At 34.3% G+C, this 20,915-nt stretch overlaps 1 protein-coding gene across 1 annotated transcript in view; it reads right to left on the minus strand.

Moving 5' to 3' along the window:
* Positions 1-20,915, minus strand: part of CHD1 (chromodomain helicase DNA binding protein 1) — a 72,749-nt gene that overhangs the window by 42,842 nt on the left and 8,992 nt on the right. The window contains exons 3-5 of the mRNA XM_019727925.3: positions 5,350-5,551; positions 3,661-3,798; positions 1,654-1,718 (exon numbers count right to left, since the gene is read on the minus strand). Coding sequence (XP_019583484.2) covers positions 1,654-1,718; positions 3,661-3,798; positions 5,350-5,551 — 405 coding nt within the window. The remainder of the gene's footprint in view (positions 1-1,653; positions 1,719-3,660; positions 3,799-5,349; positions 5,552-20,915) is intronic.

A 20,915-nucleotide genomic window follows, 5' to 3' on the forward strand; every position in this document is an offset into this window, starting at 1 on the left:
CTTATAACTATTATACTTGTCCTCTCAAAAAGATTCAAATCCCTTTCATTTTAATTTTATAGAGATTGTGATTTTTAAAAATTATATCCTTCAGGACTGATTTTAAAAAATAGTACACGTTCATTAAGAAACTTAAGAAACTTAAAATATAGTATAGACAAATATTTTTAAAAAATCAGGCCACCTTAATATTCATGATTACCTTTATTACTATTTTTAATCTATTTAGTCTATTTAATTCCAATCAACATATACAGAAAAATACTAGACGCACATGTTAATATTCTGCTATAATATAAATTTCAAATGAAAGATACACATTAAATTCTTATATATGTACTTATATCCTGTCTCATAGCCACTGCTTCTACTCCATTGCTATGTGTATGTCTTGCATCAATGACTGTTATTGGTTATAAAATCAAGTACATATGATAAAATCTGGATTATGCTAAAAACATAACAGAGAAACAAATTCTTTTGTATCTTGAGATTTTTTTCAGAGGTTACACATTATAAGTAGTAATAAGCAGGATGTATGAAAAAGTCTCCATTTTATATTTTTTATAATATAAATCATAATGATTTTTATATCCAAGCAAGTCTACCCATCATCCTAAATTACTCATTTTTTAAAATATTCTTTGCCTGCACCCATGTTGAGTTTAGAAATTATTAACTTGGGGGAAGAATTAAATAGCTTATTAGACACAGCAGTTGGAAATACTCTTAGTGAACTAGAAGACCCATCTGAGGAGCAGCCAGTTTGTGGCACAGCAATAAAGGGATAAAAAACATGACACTGTAAGATTCATGGAGGATAGGGTGGAGGATCCAACAGATATATACAAAAGATATGATCCATGACAGATTCAATACATATATTCATTAATAATAGTACCAGATTTATAGAAAAATATCCAGAGACACAATGATAGAATTTTCAGAAACCAGTAAGAGATAGAAGTCTTCACATTAAAGATGCATAAAATTTAGAGCATAAAGTGGAATAGACAACAAATTCAAAGCTAGACACACCAAAATGAAAGTGCAAAATATCAAAGAAAACTGAAAAATAAGAGACACAGAAAGAACATTATTTTCTAAAAAGTCAGAAAGAAAAATAAACTCAAACCATCTAGGTATCTGAATTGAGAGTCTGAAGTACTCTTAACACTTTCTGGGTCAAGATTTTTATGAAATTACAGTGAGTTCTTAAATAAATTCTATAGAGGAAGTAAATTTCATATGAAGATGAAAACTGTATTCACATAAATTAACAGAATCACCTAAAATCCATCATCAGCTGGTCCCTTACACACCTATACAGGTTTCCAAAGTTAAGATTTTCTGACATTATGAGTAGGAAGATTTTAAAAATCTATGTATATCGATTTTACATATATAAAATACATAAAAATATATAGGGGAGGGGGATATAGGAGATAAACGAGTGGCACAAAAACCTCAGGTCATCACAGAAAGATAAATGTTAAGAATTAATGGTTTAAATTGACCTAATAAAATGCCATGAACCAAGAATTTACAAAAGTCCACATTTGGCAACAACTTCTCATAAAGGAAGAAATAATACAAAATCATTAGGATTTCCCTGTTATGAAAGTAAGTAATCAGTTGAACAAAATGACATACTCTTTATGCTTTTTCCTTTTGACTTCACTCGATGAGTCATCAGAATCTTCACTGCTAGAGGAATCCTGGGGGGGAAAATGGTTGTTATTAATAATTACAATTTAACCATGATATCAAGTATTTCTTGCCATACTATTTAACGTTCATTTTGCTAATAACACTAACTATAAAACCTCTTTTTTTCCATGTTATTGTTATATTTATACCATTATTTAGCACATAAAGTAATTAATAATTTTACCACAAATTTATAACACAGCCAGTGAAATTAGGTAAATATCACAGTGTCATATTTTTGTGTAAAACTTTAAAATCTATCATCTCTGTTACGTATAGGGGAACTCCCACAATATTGTCAGCTGATTTCTCAAGAGAAACTTTGCAGGCCAGGAGGGATTGGCATGAAATATTCAAAGTGATGAAAAGCAAGGGCCTACAACCCAAGATTACTCTATCCAGCAAAGCTATCGTTTAGAATTGACGGACAGATAAAGAGCTTCCCATACCAGAAAAAGCTAAAGGAGTTCATCACCACCAAACCAGTATTACAAGAAATGTTAAAGGGACTTCTTTGAGGAGAAAAAGAGATATGAATAATAAAATGGCAACAACTACTATCAACAATTACTTTCAATGTAACTGTGTAGATTAAATGTTCAAATCAAAAGACATAGTGTGGCTGAATGGAGAAGAAAACAAGATGCATACATATGTTGCCTACAGATTGAAAGACACACACAGACTGAAAGTGAAGAGATTGAAAAAGATTATTTCAAGAAAATGGAAACAAAAAAGCCAGGGTGGCAATACTTATAATCAGACAAAATAGAACTTAAAGCGTGTAACAAAAGACAGAACATTTCAGATACAATAGCCAAGATGTAGAAGCAACCCAGTGTCCTTCAATAGACAATTGGATAAAGATGGTATTTTACAATATATACAATGGAATATTGCTCAGCTATAAAAATAAATGAAATCTTAACATTTGCAACAATACCCTTCTAGAGGGTATTATGCTAAGTGAAGTAAGTTAGACACAGAAAATCAAACACATGATTTCACTTATATGTGGAATCTAAAAAAATAAAATAAACTAATAATCAAAACAGAAACATCATAGATACAAAGAACATTTTGAGGGCTTCCAGATTGGGGGGGGGGGGGTTAGGAGGCTGGGCAAAAAAGATGAAGGAATTAAGAAGTACAAACTGACAGTTACAAAATAGTCGTGGGGATGTAAAGTACCGCATAGGGAATATTGTTAATAACATTGTAATGACTATGTATGGTGACAGGTGGATACTAGACTTACCAGGGGGATCATTTCGTAAGTTATGTAAATATCAAACCACTATGCTATATACCTGAAACTAATATAACATTGAATATCAACAGTAATTGAAAAAAAAAAAAAACACACACACACACACACACAAAAGCTATCATCTTTAGAGACCATTATTGTCACCTAATATGGCCTCAAAAAGAAACCCTAATTGTTGGTATGTCAAATTTTAATATTTTTCTTCCCCATTAGACAGGCTTTGATACAGTTCTTCTTGAACATTTTTGTGGAAACACATGTATATATGCTCACATGCGAACAGGAATTACACTGTTTACAGCTGCAGACTATTCTTTTCAAAATATGTTGAGAATTCTGTGAATATTCTGTAAAAATAGTACAATATTTCTTAATTCATATGTGTCTGCATACATATGGGTTTGTGTATATTTTCCTAGTATTCACATTTAGTTTATTTCTAGTTTTGCTTTAATGAGCAAATGTACAAATTATCATCCCTTGCTGTGGATTAATCCATAAAGTGGAATTATTGGATAAAGTATGTTTATATTTCAAGACTCTTTATAACATATTTAAATGTAGTTATTTCCTATCAATTCTTTAAAAAACATTGTTTGTAATAATTTCTTAAGTACCTACTTAAATGATTGGGTATCATGTCTACTTTTAAAATAATAGCTTTCATAATAAAAACTCACCTCTTCTGATCCACTATTAGATGAAGCCTGATGTTGTTGTTGTTGTTGTTGTTGTTGTTGTTGCTGCTGCTGCTGCTGCTGCTTCTTGAGCATTGCAGATCTCTGAACAGCCAAAATACTAGGGCTAGATTTCCAAAACTATAATAGAAACATGAACCAGTGAAAGATGAAGTTTTGAAAAAAACTGAAAAAAGACTAATTCATTAAAAAGAACTATCAACATTTTTACTGCGTCCAAGTAATAAATTAAGACTATCTTCCTTACTCACATTATATACAATACAATATTAGTGCAATATAATTAAGATAAAATGTTAAGCTTTGGTTGTATATAAAAGCTTCATAGACAGACAATATTAAACAACATGTTCTTTGGTGTTACAAGTATTACTTTTAAAAACAAAGTAGTAACATGATACACGAGTGTTACTCAAAGTATGGCTGTCCATTTTTTAAAATTAGTGTGAAATGAACAGTTTGAGTCAGAATGCAAATCAACTATGAGGTGTAACAAAAAATACAGTGAATGTTTCCGTTTAAAAAATTTTATTACAGTAAAAGACATTGCAATTAATCCCCTTCAAAATACTCCCTCTCACTTCGAACACACTTATCCCATCATTCTTTTCACTTTCTGAAGCAGTTCTGGAAGTCCTCTTTCATGAGTGTCTTTAGTTTCACCGTCATGGCTGCCTCGATGTCCTGAATTGATTCAAAATGTTTACCTCTCATAGTCATTTTGACTTGGGGAAGAGCCAGAAGTCACACGGTGCCATTTCCAGTGAATAAGGTGGATGAGGACACACCGTTGTAATGTTTTTATTTGACAGAAATTGCCGTACCACAAGCAATGCGTGACATGGAGCATTGTCACAATGGACGATGAAGACACTCACAAAAGGACTTCCAGAACGGCTTCAGAAAGTGGCAAGAACAATGGCTTAAGTGTCTTTGAAGCGAGGGAGAGTATTTTGAGGAGGATTAATGGCCATGTGTCTTTTACTGTAATGTTTTTTAATTAATCATTCACTATAATTTTCAATCACACCTTGTACTCATATGTCACTAAGCACGATTTTAGCTCAGCTGACCTTTTCCTTTTTTTGGTAACAATATTTTCTCCATGAAGGAAACTATGTGTTGATTTATATCTTGGCCCAAGCACCTTATTATGACTGGTACTCTAAGTAACATTACTGTATACTGTTATGAGGTGTAGACAAGTTTTAGTAAATTTTGTAGTAGCTTTTTTGAAACAGAATGTCCCTTCTACCTATTCTACCAACATCAAGAAAGCAGAGTTCTTCTGCTGTTAGCAATAAAGTATCTCATTTGAAGATCCTGAAAGTAGAGAACAGACACTGTAAGATTAACAAAGACTTTAATTTTTATCCATGAAACACTGAATATTTATGAAACACAATTTCTGCCTCAGAAAGTGGAAGAAAAGGTTTTATTTCTGTGTGTGTGTGTGTTTATTTTGTACTTACTGTTTCATAGTTACAGACTGCTTCTCTTCCAAGCTACTTATTCCAGATATTTAACCAAAACTTTGAAAATCACTAGTAAATTTTAATGTTTAAAATTAACGTTTTGTAAAAACTATATTAAGAATACTATAAATTAATGTTACAAATTTTCCCAAAGTAAACAAGAATTCTACCTTTCATTAGATACGTTATTTATTACCTCAGCTCCATCAACTTTCGGTGGTTTTGCTTGAACTTTGTTCTCTCGGGAAGTGTCTGACTCAGACTCTGACTGACTGCCCGATTCAGATCCAGAGTCAGAGTCACTGCTACCTGACTGGCTACTACTTCCATCACTACTGCTTCCAGAACTTGAACCAGATCCAGAGCCTGAAGCTGACCCAGAATCATCATCCGACTGGCTATAATTTGAAAAGAAACAGATTTCAAACAAAATTCATTAGGATTTTAACTTTTCTTAAAAGTCAGCAGAAAGTCCCAAATCATTAAACCTTGTTTATTTCATATTTCAACTTCTATCGCCAAATAGAAAAAGGAATTAATGTTAATACATAGTACTAACTGACATGGTCGATAGATTTTGTACAGTTTTGGCTAAAACATAAGCAATCAGATCACAATCTTCCTACAAGATAATGAGCATATTCGACCAAGTATAAAATCCTGGGCTAGAAATTTGGGAAGTTTAAGACAGAGGGTTATCTTTAAAAGACTATTTAGTAGTACTAAATATAAAGTAGGAATTGTGTGAAGGAAAAGTTAAAAATGTGTTGAAAATTCTCATACTAACAGGTAGAAAAGAAATGTATTTGTAGTGTCTACTTGTTTTCAAGTTTATAGCTCTATGGTCTATCATTTCAGGGACATGTAATTTATTATAATTAGGCTATGATAAAATATAGTGTATTAAAAATAAATGATCAGTAATTGCTTCTCTGAGAAAATCACTGACTGTCATGGTTCAACAGTAATAAACCTGAAATAATAGCAAATCCTCACAATCGTTCCTAACTTCTATACACACATGTGAAAGCAATTAATAGTTGATTTGGAAACTACCATTTTCTATATTACTAATTTTCAGTATAGGGAAGCCTAGAAATGGTCTGAACTGAACAACTGATTGTGTAAATTATTATCTCCAAGGCCATTTGGTCACATGGTATTCTCATATTAACTGTTAAAAACTAGGGCACTAAATTTTTGATACACGTGGTAGATAGCTTTTGATGTAATTTCATCTAGCTTTATGAGACACAACAGGTAATGTAGTTCATGTATATACAGAAAAACCCAAAGCTTCAAATCCTCTGCCGTAATTTTCAGGAAAACCACCAGATGGAGGTATTACTCTATGAAAATAGACTGCAATATTAAAAGTATTTCATTTCTAAAAGTAATTTCTCCTTTTCTAGAGCAAGGAGTTAATGGTTTCTACATGGAAACACAGACATAAAAGTTTGCAAGAAGGTTTTTGATTCCAAAAGTTAAGTATAAATGAAAATGCTTAAAGTGCAAACAAATATATACATATTTTTAAAATCTGGAAATCTAGTGGAATATTTTTCTTCATAGAAACAAAAAGTAAACAAAAATTTGCCTCTTAAAGGCTATCATATCAAAATCACTTTGCCTCAATTTCTACCTCTGGTTATATGGTTCTGAGGTCAAAAACAGCATAGTACCTTTTAATTAAACAAACAAAACAAACAAACAAAACAAAACTTTCCATATTTTACTTGGGCACCCTGAGAGAAATTTCAGCAAAGTATTAGAGAAGATATTTTCCTTATACACAATTTCATTTCTCCTTTAACCCTCTAGATAACAGACATCTTTCACTTATTCAATAAATTTTAGGTACTGGGAAAACAGACGAGACAGTCCTTAACATTAAAACAACTTCTAGCCTGGTATGTCAACCAATAAATACTATTCTGTGCTGTTTAAGATAATTGATCCAGGTGTATGGGGAGCATTTAAAATATGATCAAGTTTGGTACAGTAATAGGGAAACATTTAGAAGAAAGTGATATTGAACTAATTCTTTAGAAAAAAATAACTAGGTTGAAGGGGTATCACTTTAATTACTCATACACGTCTTGAGGGTACCGTTTATTGTTTCCAGAGTATCTACCATAGTATCTTTCACAGGTGAATACTCAATAAATACTTGAAAAGTAGATGAATGAATGATTGAATCTGGAGGACTATCATGGGCCTTAATTATAACAGTTATATCTTCACATCTTAATTATATCTTAACTATCCATTCAACATGAATAGCTAGTCAAAATTCCTTGTTAATAAATCAAAATTCTTAAGTGAATGTAGGAATCTTTCTTTTCATATTCTTTAGGCAGAAGTAGTTCTGACTAGAGATAAAAGTAAACAGCGTTAAGTCCAGGCTACTCTAATGGCATTAGGTTTATTATCAGAATGCCTTTACCTTAGGTATTAGAACTTTTTATTTTTATTTAGTTGTTCTTAGTAGGATTAAGAATATATATAAAGAATAAGTAAGGAATATCTTATATACTGCCATAGAATGATCTCCAGGATATAGCTGAGAAAAAAACAAGATACAAAACTGTTTATAGCATGCTCCCTCTCATGTAAGAAGGGAAAAACATTTATACATCTTTGCTTATACTTGAAAAAAAAATGATGGTAGCATAAACCAACAATTAAGTTAAAAATCCCTACAGAGAAGGGAAGAGAGGAAACATGGACTGAAATAAGTCATCATTTTTTGAATCATGTAAATGTTTTATATAATTTATTTAAAAGAAAATCCTAAAAATTGAAATATATATATATATATATGTTCAGAAGAGAAAAATCTATTCAAACATAAAATTTTGAGCTAAAATAGATGAAAAGCTGTTCCTAATAAAGTAATTCTATTTCAGCCCATGATGCAAATGCTCCTTCTAGAATAAAAAAGCCTGAGGCAAGGTGTAACTTTCTAAGTCTCCGTGTTTCTATAACAAAGTTCAAACACCTATGAGGCCATTCAGGAATCTCTCTGCCAGTTGCCCATTTGAATCCTTAGTTCTAGCAAAAGCAAAATACTTATGCTAGTAAATCTCTGAGAGCCAGTTTCTCTTTCTATTTCCTGCTTTTGCGCTCGCGCGCTCTCTCTCTCTCTCTCTCTCTCTCTCCCCTCCCCCCCCCTTCCCTGTTTTCCACTACATAATTTCTATTATACTTGGGCACTTCTTCAACAAATATCTCCTGAATCCATTCTCAAATCAACATTAAATTAGGTATCCTTCTTCCTCAGCACTCCCAAAATATCCTATACATACTACTGTTTTTGCTGTGAGAACACCATGCTATAATCACTGTAATTTCGTTTTCTTTTGTTTCTTGGTAACCTACACCTTTGGTATCCCACCGTATGTTTCTGGAGTGTTGGGATTTTCACTTGTTGCCCTTTGTATTTTGAGCACTAAATGAAGAGCTCAGTATATATTTGATGGGTGAGTTTCTTGGTTTCAAATGACACTAATGAAATTATTTGCTTTTATCTTATAATTTGTGTATAGTTTCAAAATAACAATACCATTTTTATTAAAGATATGATTACTAAATGTTAAGATTTCTTTATAATGCGTTTTGTCCTTCAGGAATACTCACTTCCATAATCAACTTTTTGCTATATAGTCAACTGAAATAATTTCTGTATGGCTACCAATTTGGATTATTAGGGTCATTTGCTTTTTATCATTTTTAAGGACTGCTTTTTATTCTTTTGATTAAAAAGACATGACAGCCAAATGCAATTTGTGATTTTAGACTGGACCCTGTACTAAAAGATGAACTGGGATGATTGACCAAACTGGAATACAGACTGAAGATTAAAGTATTGTTATCAATGGAAATTTTCCTGAATTTAATAACTATACAGGGCTTATGTAAGGGAATACCATTATTCTTAGAAAAGATATACTGAAGTATTAATATGTAAAGAGGCATGATTTCTGCAACCTATTCTAAAATAATTCAGGAAAAACAAATATGTATTACATATATATTGTGTATATTTTATATATATATAGAGAGAGAGAGAGAGAGAATAACAGGGAAATATGGCAAAAATTTAAAAATTAGTGAATTTGGGCAAAAGATATATAAAGAAGTTCTTGGTAGTATTCTTGTAACTTTTCTGTAATTGGAAATTAATTCAAAATAAAAATGTTAATAAGCAAAGAAATATTAGTCCAATACCACAAGCTTTTGTCAGTAATAGTCAATATTGTGAAATTTCATTTGCGGTAGTAAAAGGTACAAAGATAAGGAAATTTAAAAGCCACAGAAGTCAAATGATTATGAAACAGGCAAGTAAGTAAACATTCAGTGGCATGAAAAATAACAGTATGTACTATACAATCAGTTACTAAAATGGCCAAACTAGAAAGGTAGAAGTATAAAAACTGCATAAAGCTTTTCCTTACAGAGACCTGAAAAGGCAAAAATGGTAAGAAAGGGAAATTAAAGACCAATGGTGTACGACAGCTGTCTCAGAAAGTGCTAGTTGCCTAATTCAGCATGTCATCTTCTTTTCCTTAATAACATAAATTTCAATGTTATGGTCACCCAGTATGAAAGAGTATATAGCACAAACTTTCAGCAACTAAGCGTGGCTATTAGCTTAAGTTCTGACAAATGAGATGAGACATGAGCAGAAATGTTGGGTTGTTACTTCCCAAAAGGCTGTTCAGTAAAAATAAAATAATGTTCTTAGTAACTTGAGTGACCAGAAAAAATTAATATTCTGTTCAATAATAAAAACATGAAATCCATTTTTAAATTGTTCCTGCAAGTTAAATTTTTAGATGCTTTATTTAGTGCAGCTATCGTCAATAGTTTACTTCCTCATGAGTTCCTTTAAAATGTTACAATTCTGTCTCTATGGATTGGCTTAGAGAAAAGGTTCTCAAAATCTAACACATCAAGATCACCATCCCTCTCCAGTTTTTCATTGCATATACCCATCCCATCCCATATCCTGTGGTGCCGGCAGCTCTAAGACTGATGACTTTGTGAGTTTTAATGGCTCACCTTTGTTCTTGGGATAAAATGACTAAAGTTTGATCTCTGCCTACCTCACCAACTTCAACTTCAAAGCCCTCTCCTATCCCAATTCTGCACACTACCTTCACTGACTTCCTTCAGCCCTTGAATTTGCAGTGCTCTCTCACCTTACAGCCTTGGTATAAAGCAATTCTCCCTACCTGCAAAGCTTGTTAACCCTCACCCCACCTTCTTCCCTAGTACTCCTACTACTCCACTCATCCTTCACTTCTCAAACTGAGCTTTTCCTAGACCTCCTCCCTCAGACTGCGTAAGACACCCAGAACACTTATTACGTGCTTAAATATACGAGTAGGCTAGTGTGAGCGTTGGGGTGTTTTGCTTAACAACCATATCCCTAGTTTCTAGCACTTTACCTGACAGACAGAAAATATACGTATTTGTGAATTAATAAATGGTTAATCCTACCTCCTCTTTGCTTTTTATTCAAAAAACACAATAAGCCTAAGTCTTTCATACAAATTTTCTTGTTCTTTCCTATTGGTTTCTCTTTCTCTACTTTTCTTCTTTTGTATTTCTTTCTTCCTTCCTCCAAGTCATCTAAAACTGTTTGGGGGGAAATAATTTTAAGAAGTTTCTTTTGAACAATCAGAAATCTGAAAACACTGGGTCCACATCCCACATGGTCACAACTGTCTATACCTAAGTAGCAGTGGTTCCTTTCGATGATGCATATAATCTCCAAGTCACCTGTTATACCCTCCCCCTCCCACAAATGTCTTATACCTGGAGAGTTTCATTGATTTATGTTATCTGCTTGGTCCTTATGGTCCTTTCTCTCACTTATTCCCTAATTCAGAAAAAAATATAAATAGCTCTTTATAGCCTACAAAATATTTTCATAATGTATTCCATTTTATCTTCACAACAAAAAAAGTCTTTGAAAGCACATATAGGGAGCTTTTCTAGACTCTTTTCAGAGGAGGCAACCCTTCCGGTCCCAGCTTTAAGGAAAACTTAATTACATAGTCAAATGCTTAGTTCCAAACCCAACCTCCAACCGCCTGAACCCAACCCCATCCTCCTAACCTGAGAGTCTATATCCCTCCAAATATCCCGTGCTACCACGTTTGCTCAGAGCTTACTGCTTCTTACTCCGAGTTCCCTTTTGTTCCTGGCATGTGAAAGTTTTCTCTAAGCCGTGTGTCTACTTCTTTTCCCTTTGCTGTTTTATTTAGCATTTTCACGTGTTTGTGAGTAAGAAGTGCTTGCGGAGTCTGAGTCTATATTAGTTCAGTGCAGCATATGATGGAATAGCATCCTCCTTTCTCTGTACCCAACTTTCCACTCAAATCAGTCCTTTGAACTAAAGAAAACACTAAGACCTACACATGATACATGAGAACAATGTATTCTCAAGTGAATAAACAAAGATTCTTCTATATTACGTGGGGGAAAAAAGCCTTAAATATTCTTTACTTTTTTATCACAGGACTTGGAAATTAGTCTGCAATGGAACATAAAGGAAGAATAAAAATAATGAACGACCTAAGAAAATGGTAGTAATGGACAGCTGGCTTTCCTGACCACCAGATCAGAACAGAAGAAATGGCCCTGATAAATCTTGGAATAGATCAAAACACTCAAGAAAGTTGTATTGGACTGGGGGTAAAAGTACTGAGAAGGAATGAGAAGAACATTTCAAAATAGTAGCACTGAAATACAAAAAAAACCCTGTATATTTAAACACTATATGTAAATCAGATTACCTGTATCAAAGGCTTATATTAGTGATTTCTCATTTTAATGCTATTAAATAATGTACCCATTTATTTACTTATTTTATTCCTAGTACATAAAGGGTTTCTTTCTAGTTGATGACATTTCCTGAATACTTTCCTTATTTTAAAAAAAATGGGTAGTAGTATTTAGATGGATTAAGACTCTGGGGAGGAGGGGTAGGAATGCTATAGCATACATTAATAGAAGGTAAACTGCTTTTCCACAGAAATATAATAGAAAATGGTGTGCCTGACACAGTAATACATACACAATCAAAGAACTGTATTTATTAGTCTAAAGAACAAGCATACTGCAGTAAATTCTCATTTTATGCTTTGCTCCCTTCCCCTCTCTACTGCTTATTAATGTCATTCAAAAGAAGTTTTTGGGGGAGTTTTTGAATTTTTTTGACAAACACTTGTGGGGAAAATTCAGGGATAACCTAATGGTGTTTTGGAGTTCAATCTTCACTTATTTTCTCCTAGCTTTCTAACCCTTTCTTCTCTTTGTAATTATATCTATACACCTATTAGATGAGCCTTGGGTTTCTGCCACATAGAAATAATAAACATACTTAAGGATTACTGTGAAGATTAAAAGATGTAAAGCATACTATGTATGACATATAGGAGTTCAATATTGATAGCTATTAGGGAAAAAAAAAAGAAACATTCATCTTTTTCTTGAATTCAAGATCAGATTCATTATTTCCAAGTTCACTTTTGGTGATTTTTGGGTTGTCATAATTATAAATATATAAAATGTCTATGAATAAAACCTATAGACATACTAAAATTTTCAAAACAAATTATTTAATGAAAAAAAGGAAGACATGGTGATTACTAACTGGTGCTATGTGCCATACATTTGGTTCTCTTTACTCCTTTCATTTTCATACAATAAACAAACAGTGGCTCAGAGAAGGCTAAGTGAAGAAAACAAACACCAATACCATAATTAAGTAGACAAATTATGAACACATATGAAGAACCGAAAAAAAAATCAGAAAAATGAAAGCCCCTAATGTTTATTAGGATGACAGGAGTGATATATTTTAAAACAATATCCTTTTATGTTTGCGCCACATATATGTTGGCTACTTGCCCCTTCCCACTCACCCAGTATCCATTTTCTGTTTTGCTCTTTAGTGTTACATAACTTCGCTCTTCTGCTTTTCAGTGGCACATGCCCCCCCAGCTATAGATTGACTGTATTTCCCAGGCTCTCTTTCAGCTACATATGACCATGTGAACAGGTTTTGGCCACTGGGAGATGGCTAGAAATGATGTGGGAGATCAATGTCACAGACTTAAAAATGAAATGGCTTTCCTTAAATCCTCCACATCCCCATCTCCTTCCTGCTGGCTGACAATGGCAACCACTGGAACAATAGAAGCCATACATTAAGGGTAACAAAGCTGTCCCACTAGCCAGAGTACCTGGGTAACTTCTTGGGTTAGAGTTCACTTCCCTGAAAGTGAAAAAGAAATAACTGTATTTGAGTCCTGGTGTTCTGAGGTCTCTAGTATATACAGGATCTTAATTAGTTCTCTAATATTATAATAATGTGCTATAATAATGTGTAAAAAACATTTTTGAAAGAATAAGTATTGTGCATATATAATTTGAATTCATTTGTTCATCTCTTCAACTAACAAATACTGAGCAAGAGTTTCTAAATAGGAACAAAATGCTATGGAAAAAAGTAAAACTTATTAGAAAAATATATGTAAACATGGATCAATTTCTAGAGTTGAGGGAAACAGAAAGAGGAGCAAGACTTCATGGAGGGAGTGACTCTAGAGCTCTGTATTGGTAGCATACCCCATACTTTCACCCCTACAGAACAGTTCCTCTCAGAAGCAACGGATAAAACTTCTCACTCTTTTAAGATTACTCAAAAACATTATATCTTCTATGCAACCTTCTCCAATTTCTCCAGACAGAGGTCACTGTTCCAGCATATATTCACAATATTTTGTTCATGCTATTAATAATTCCCTCACAACATTACAATTATTTTTATACACATATCTGTCTTCTAACTACACCCTGAAATTCATTAAGTTAGGGACTTAATTTTAGCTATTTTTATAAACCATTATCCATTTTAAAAGGACTAGGGAAACAATGTGAAAATTAGTAGGTATTGAGTAAATAACTTACAATTAAAAAAAATGAATTAGTGGCCAAAGGCAAAGGCTTTCAAACTTTTTGGACCATGACTTAAATAACAAATGCATTTGATATCATGACGCAGTACACACATATGTGCACACATGTAAACAAGTTTGATGAAATACTCTATAAGAAAAACACTCTATTTTCTATTCTTGTTTATTTTTTTTCACTTAAAAGAAATATCTGATCATGATCCTCCAATGTGACGCAACTCCCTATTTAAAATATATTAGCCTAGTCATTTAGGAAATGAGAAGGGTTCAGCTAGAGGATGACCAAGATCAGACCACCTTTAAATTCTATAAAATTATATTAAAATTTGCTATCCACATTATCTTTTACTATAAACCATAAAATAATTGTCAAACATTTGAGAGATATCTAGAAAGTATCTATCTACCTGTATGGTTCTGGAAAACAGTGCCATGGTTTGTTAGGAGCTGAACAAACACAACAGTTCCTTTTAGCATTATAAATTACCAATCCAAGACAAAATTCTATTCAAAGTAAATTTTCTTAAAGTATGATTCTATCACTTTAAAGTCTCTAAATGAATAAATAAGAATAAAATTGCTAGAAATAAAATAAAATTGCTAGAATAAAATATGCTGAAGCTAGATGATGTGTTACCCTAGGAAGGGTAACATCTAGCAAGACTAATAGCAAAGATGATTATTTGGCTTCAGTCATGTTGACTCTGAAGACACTAAATTCGAAGTTTCTCTAGTAAGCATTTAGGAATTAGATAAGAAGGGCTAAATAATAGTTCAATAAAACATGAAATTTTCTGTATTAATGATATAGTAAATTACTAATTATATAATTTATAACAAGTAGGTAAAACTTGGTAACATTGTTTTCCTCATTGGTAGTACCTACCATGTGGAAGTCTAACACACATAGAAATCATGTTTTAAAATAATCTTTAAGTGAGAGGGGGCAGTAGTAGGTAGAATTTAGAAATTAAACTGGATTGGCCCTGAGATAAAATATGCTGAAGTTAGATGATGTGTACATTAGGGTTTTACTATTGTTACCACTTTTGCATATGCTTGAAATTACCCACAATTTTTAAGTTAGCACAAACAAAATGTCTACATTTAAAAGTTCAATTTTAAAGAAATTATCCATTTGATTAATTTGCTTTGTTTTAAAAGAAGGTTTTAAAAATATTTGTGCTCTTAGATTACTTTAATCAAGTCACAAAAATACAAAGTTCCCATGCTTTACTTCATAACAAAATTATTTGTAATTTGGTATTTCATCAGTCTGCATATACCCATGGGAGTGGGCTGCACATAAGAACAACCTCCATGCTGAGTCATTAAGTGAAATAATCAATGTAGGATAGTATGACTGAGATAAGCTACCGCACACGAGGCCAATCCTTTGCTATAAAATACATGCCAAAACTGAAATAGAGAGAAGATAATTTATGTTTAGTACTCGTGTACAGCTAATCGTAATTCTTTTCTTATAAAATTTCTTTTCAAATCAAACTTCTTCCTTTTATTAATGTAATCCAGAATTTATTCATTTAGAACTGGGAACATTATAGTCGTTGGATCAAATGGCAATAACCATAATCTACCTCAAGCACAAAAACAAGAAGTCTTCCGTGAGGGAATTTAGGCTGTAACTCCACTCTTCTCCAATGCCCCCATTCCTTTATATAAAAACTTTTAAAATATTTTTTTTGTTTCAGGTACAGTTGATATACATTATAATATTAGTTTCAGGTGTATAACAGTGATTAAACATTTATATAACTTATGAAATGATCACCCCAAAAAATCCATTACTCATCTGACACCATACATAATTATTACAATACTACTGACTATATTCCCCATGCAATACTCTACATCCCCAGACTATTATGTAACTACCAATTTGTACCTCTTAATACCCTTCACCCTTCATCTACTCCCCCTGTTACCCCCCAATCCGGCAACCATCAAAATGCACTCTGTATCTATGAGTTTTTTTATTCTGTTGTACGTTCAACCTGTTCTCTAGATTCCACATATTAAGTGAAATCATGTAACATCTGTCTTTCTCTGTCTGACCTACTCCACTCAGCAAAATACCCTCTAGGACCAACGATGTTGTTGCAGATGGCAAGATTTCATTCTTTTTTATGGCTGAATAGTATTCCATTATATACATGTACCACCTCTTTAACCATTCACACACTGAACACCCAGGTTGTCTCCATATCTTGGCTATTGTAAATAATGTACATATGGATGCAAATGTCCCTTTGAAGTAGTGTTTTGGGTTTCTTCGGATAAATACCCAGAAGTGGAATTACTGGGTCCTTCTTTGTCTCTCATTATAGCCTTTGTTTTAAAGTCTATTTTATCTGGTATATGCATTAAGTGCTGCTACCCCAGCTTTTTTTTCATTTCAATTTTCACGAAATGCCTTTTTCCATCCCTTTACTTTCAGTCTGTATGTGTCTTTCGATCTAAAGTGAGTCTCTTGTAGGCAGCATACATAAGGGTTTTGTTTTTCTATCCATTCAGCCACCCTGTGTCTTTTTATTGGAGCATTTAATCCATTTACATTGAAAGTATTGTTGATAGATATGTAGTTATTGCCATTTTATTATTCTTATTTTATCTTTTTTCCCCCTTCTTCTTAAAGAAGTCCCTTTAACATTTCTTGTAATACTGGTTTGGTGGTGATGTACTCCTTAGCTTTTTCTTGTCTGGGAAGCTCTTTATCTGTCCTTCAATTCTAAATGACAGCTTTGCTGGCTAGAGTAATCTTGGTTGTAGGTCCTTGCTTTTCATCTCTTTGAATATTTCATGTCAATTTCTTCTGGCCTGCAGTTTCTGTTGGGAAATCAGCCGACTGTCCTATGGGGGCTCCCTTATAGGTTAACTGCCTTTCTCTTGTTGCTTTTAAGATGTCTTTATCTTTAACCTTTGACATTTTAATTATGGGTCTTGGTGTGGGCCTCTCTGGGTTCATATTCTTTGAGACTCAGCGCTTCCTGGGCTTTAATGTCTGTTTCCTTCACCATGTTAGACAAGTTTTCCGTCATTTTATCAGCTAGGTTTTCAATTCCTTGCTCTCTCTTCTTTCTGGTACCCCAGTTATGACAATGTTGGTACACTTGATGTTGTCCCAGAGGCCCCTTAAACTACCCTCAATTTTTTCTTTTTGCTGTTCCAATTGAATGTCTTTTGCTACCTTACAATTTGCTGATTCAATCCTCTGCTTCATCTAATCTACTGTTGATTCCCTCTAATGTATTCTTCAGTTGTTGTATTCATTTCTGGCTGGTTCTTTTTTGTTTTCTATCTCCACTTTTGTTTCCTCTTTATTTCTTTGTTGAAGTTCTCACTGAGATCACTGAGCATCCTTACAACCAGTATTTTCAATGATGCATCTGACAGATTGCTTGTCTTCTTTTTTTTTTCTTGTTTTGGAGCTTTGTTCTGTTCTTTCATTTGGGAAATGTTTCCCCATTTTGGCTGCTTCCTGTGTTTGTTTTTATGCATTAGGTAGGGCTACTGTGTTTCCCAGTCTTAACGGAGTGGCCTTATGTAGTAGGTGTCCTATGAGGTCCAATAGTGCAGTCTCCCTAGTCACCTAAGCTGGGTGCTCCAGGTGTCTCCCTTGTGTGGGTTAAGTGTGCCCCATTGTAGTTGAGCCTTGGTTGCTGTTTGCACATCAATAAGAGGGACTGACCCTCACGATGACTGGTTTTGAGGACTCGCAGTGACTACGATGTAGCAGCTGTTGTGCAGGGCTGACCCTATGGAACAGGATTTGCTTCAACAGGACTCTGATGCCTGCCCAGTCTGCCCTGTGGGTGTCTTTGTGGAGGTGGCTGAGTGGTGCTCTGCTGTGGTCTGAAGCTGACCACCAGGTGTGTTAGTTTTGGGGCCTCTTGGGAGGGGGCTCTATTGCAGGTCAAAGTCAGTCACTGCCTGTGTCCTACCCAGGGACACTTGGTATGAGCTACAATGTGATCTGCAGATGATTGCCATTTGTGCTGGGCTTGGAGGTGCCTGGGAGAGGCTAAGCTGTGAACCAAGGCTGGCTGCCACTAGTGCTGGGTTTTGGGACTTCTTAGCAAGAAGTATGGGGCACACTAAGGCGAGATACTGCTTATTCAGCATTTGTGAACCTTTGACATTTTAGAAATGTCCCCAGCATGAGCCAAAACAGGCTGTTTGTATGGAAAAGCCACTGGAAGCAGCTTGGGTGGGCCTGCAAGTTGTGGGTGGGTTATCAGGGAATCACCAGGGTGGGGTGTGTGGTATTAGCCAGTTGATTGACACAGATATGGCAGTCACTTATGTTCGCATGCTGGTTGGGGGGGGGGGGGGTTCAACAAAGGAACAATGGCTTCTGTCAGTACTTCTAAGAGAAAGATGCCCCTCCAGCCCTCGATCTGAAGCCAGACGATTCAGTTTCTCCCCGTATGTCCCTAGAATTTTTTGCACTGCTGCCCAGCCCTGCAGCTCAGAGTGAGTGAGTCCATCAGCAAGTAAGTCCATACATGGGCCCTTTAAGAGAAACGCCTGGGACTCCAGCAGCCCTCTGTGTCCCTCAGTCATAATTTCTGCCAGTTTTCATAACCAAAGTTATGGGGACTTCTCTTCCTGGCACTGAAGCCCTGGGTTGGGGAGCCTGGTGTGAGACTAGGACCCCACACTCCTCAGGGATACCTCTGCAGCCAGGGTATCCCTCCCAATTTTACCCAACACACACGGGAGTGGGGCCAGCCTGTTCCTCATCGCTACCTCTCCTACCAGTTCTGATGTGGCTTCTTGTGTATAGCCTTAACTATAGAATTTATGTTCAGCTAGACTTTGGGTAATTTTCAATGATGGTTTTCTGTAATTTTGATGTGGTTGTGAAAGGAGGCAAGCACAACATTTACGTACTTTGTTATCTTGACCAAAACTCCCCAAAACTCTTCAGTATAGTATTTATTGCCTTCTAACATCATTTTTCCTGGGTATAAAAGTTACTCTTTGCTTTCTTGCCTAAGTTTGTCAATATGCCTCACCTTATAAAAGCCACATTGCCAGGACTTTTAACATACATAAAATTTAAGGTTACTAAGGTTTTAAAAGACCTCTCAAAAATGTTTTTTAAAACTTCATTTTAATATGGGCTTGATGCAGAAATTAACCATTTGTCTTATGATCAAACTTCTGTTGCCTATCTTTGAACTGCTGTACTGTATCTCTCTGTATTTACCATATCCACCTGATATTATAAATTTTAAGGTCTCTTTCTTGATTATAAACTTTAGAGAAGAATCTTAAATTTTAGTACGTCAGGGTATCTACCTCATAGTAGTTGCTCAATCATCTCAAATAACTATCTGAGGAGAGAGAAATGTATTTCTCAAAGCAGCAACAGGAGAGATGTAAAATTGTTAATGGGTATAATTTTCATTAAGAAAAAGGCTCCCCACTATTTTTGTGCTTTATGCCTCAACTATGACAGATACTGTAGATATTGGATTCCAGAAGCCAGTACTGCTTAGCCAGAACTTTGAGTATCTCTGTATTTTAATTTCAATGATAACTCAGATCTCACTTACTTGATTGTGTATTTAAAACTGGACATTCCATTATCACCTATGGATCATAATAATCTTTCTTTATGTTAATTTATAATTTTAAAACATGGTAAGATACTAAATAACTCCAGGTGACTATCCACACTAAAGAAACTTTTGAATGCAGTTTAACATTTACTTAAAATTGACTCTCACTAAGCTATTACCTCACATCAGTTGCAGTTAATGTATTATTAAATACAAACAGCAATGTTTTCAGTCACTCATATATAAGAACTTGATTCTGGAAGAATAGATTCCCAGAATCTCTCCCTAAAACCAGTGTTTCTGACCAGTCCATTCACATGGGTAATACACTCCTCCCATGGGTATTTCGCAATATATTCAACTATGCTTTCTTTTTCCATCTGGGACTAAACCATACAAAAACTTCAGCATAACAGTAAATAAACCTCAGGGGAAAGAACTGCAAAGGTAAAACGTCCAACACATTCTCTTTATTAGGGAACTTGCACTTTATTACGGGACTATGACTTCTGTAAAAACTTTTATCTCCATCGCACTTCTTAATATACACCATTTGTTCTTCCTTTCTTTCTACATCATCTCTCATCAAGATTACAAAAGTTAAAGAGCTCCATAAAACTTCCCACATAGCCCACTACATTACTCTAGTAATTTGCCCTATTCCATTTCCTTTCACCTCACCAGCACACCTATATAGCCCCATGAATTTGAGTAGACTCACTTATTTGATCATGTATTTAAACCTGGCCATTCCATTATCACCTCTAGACCATAATATTTCTTCACGTTAATTTATAATTTTAAAACATGGCAAGATACTAAACGACTCCAGGTGACTAGCTTCACATATATGCATATGAATTTAATATGCATACAAATTTCCTGGGAATTTTGTTAAAGTGAGAATTCCAATTCAGTGGATCTGGAACACACAGGGGAACTTTCAGGGTAAAGGAATCTTTCTGTACAGTGCTGAGGTGGGAGATAAATGATTTTATCTATTCTATTTGCCAAAACCTATAAAACTGCGTCTCAACAAGTAAATATATGCAAAAAAAAGAAGAAAAAAAAGCAATCCATGTGACTAACGATCCCAGGATGGAATGCAAACTATGACAAAAGAATCTGACGTTATTACAAATTTATGGTATAGCCACAATGGAAGAAGGGGAAAACTAACT

This window comes from Rhinolophus sinicus, chromosome 3 (assembly GCF_057876585.1).
Source record: "Rhinolophus sinicus isolate RSI-liver-muscle chromosome 3, RSI-T2T, whole genome shotgun sequence".
NCBI lineage: Eukaryota > Metazoa > Chordata > Mammalia > Chiroptera > Rhinolophidae > Rhinolophus > Rhinolophus sinicus.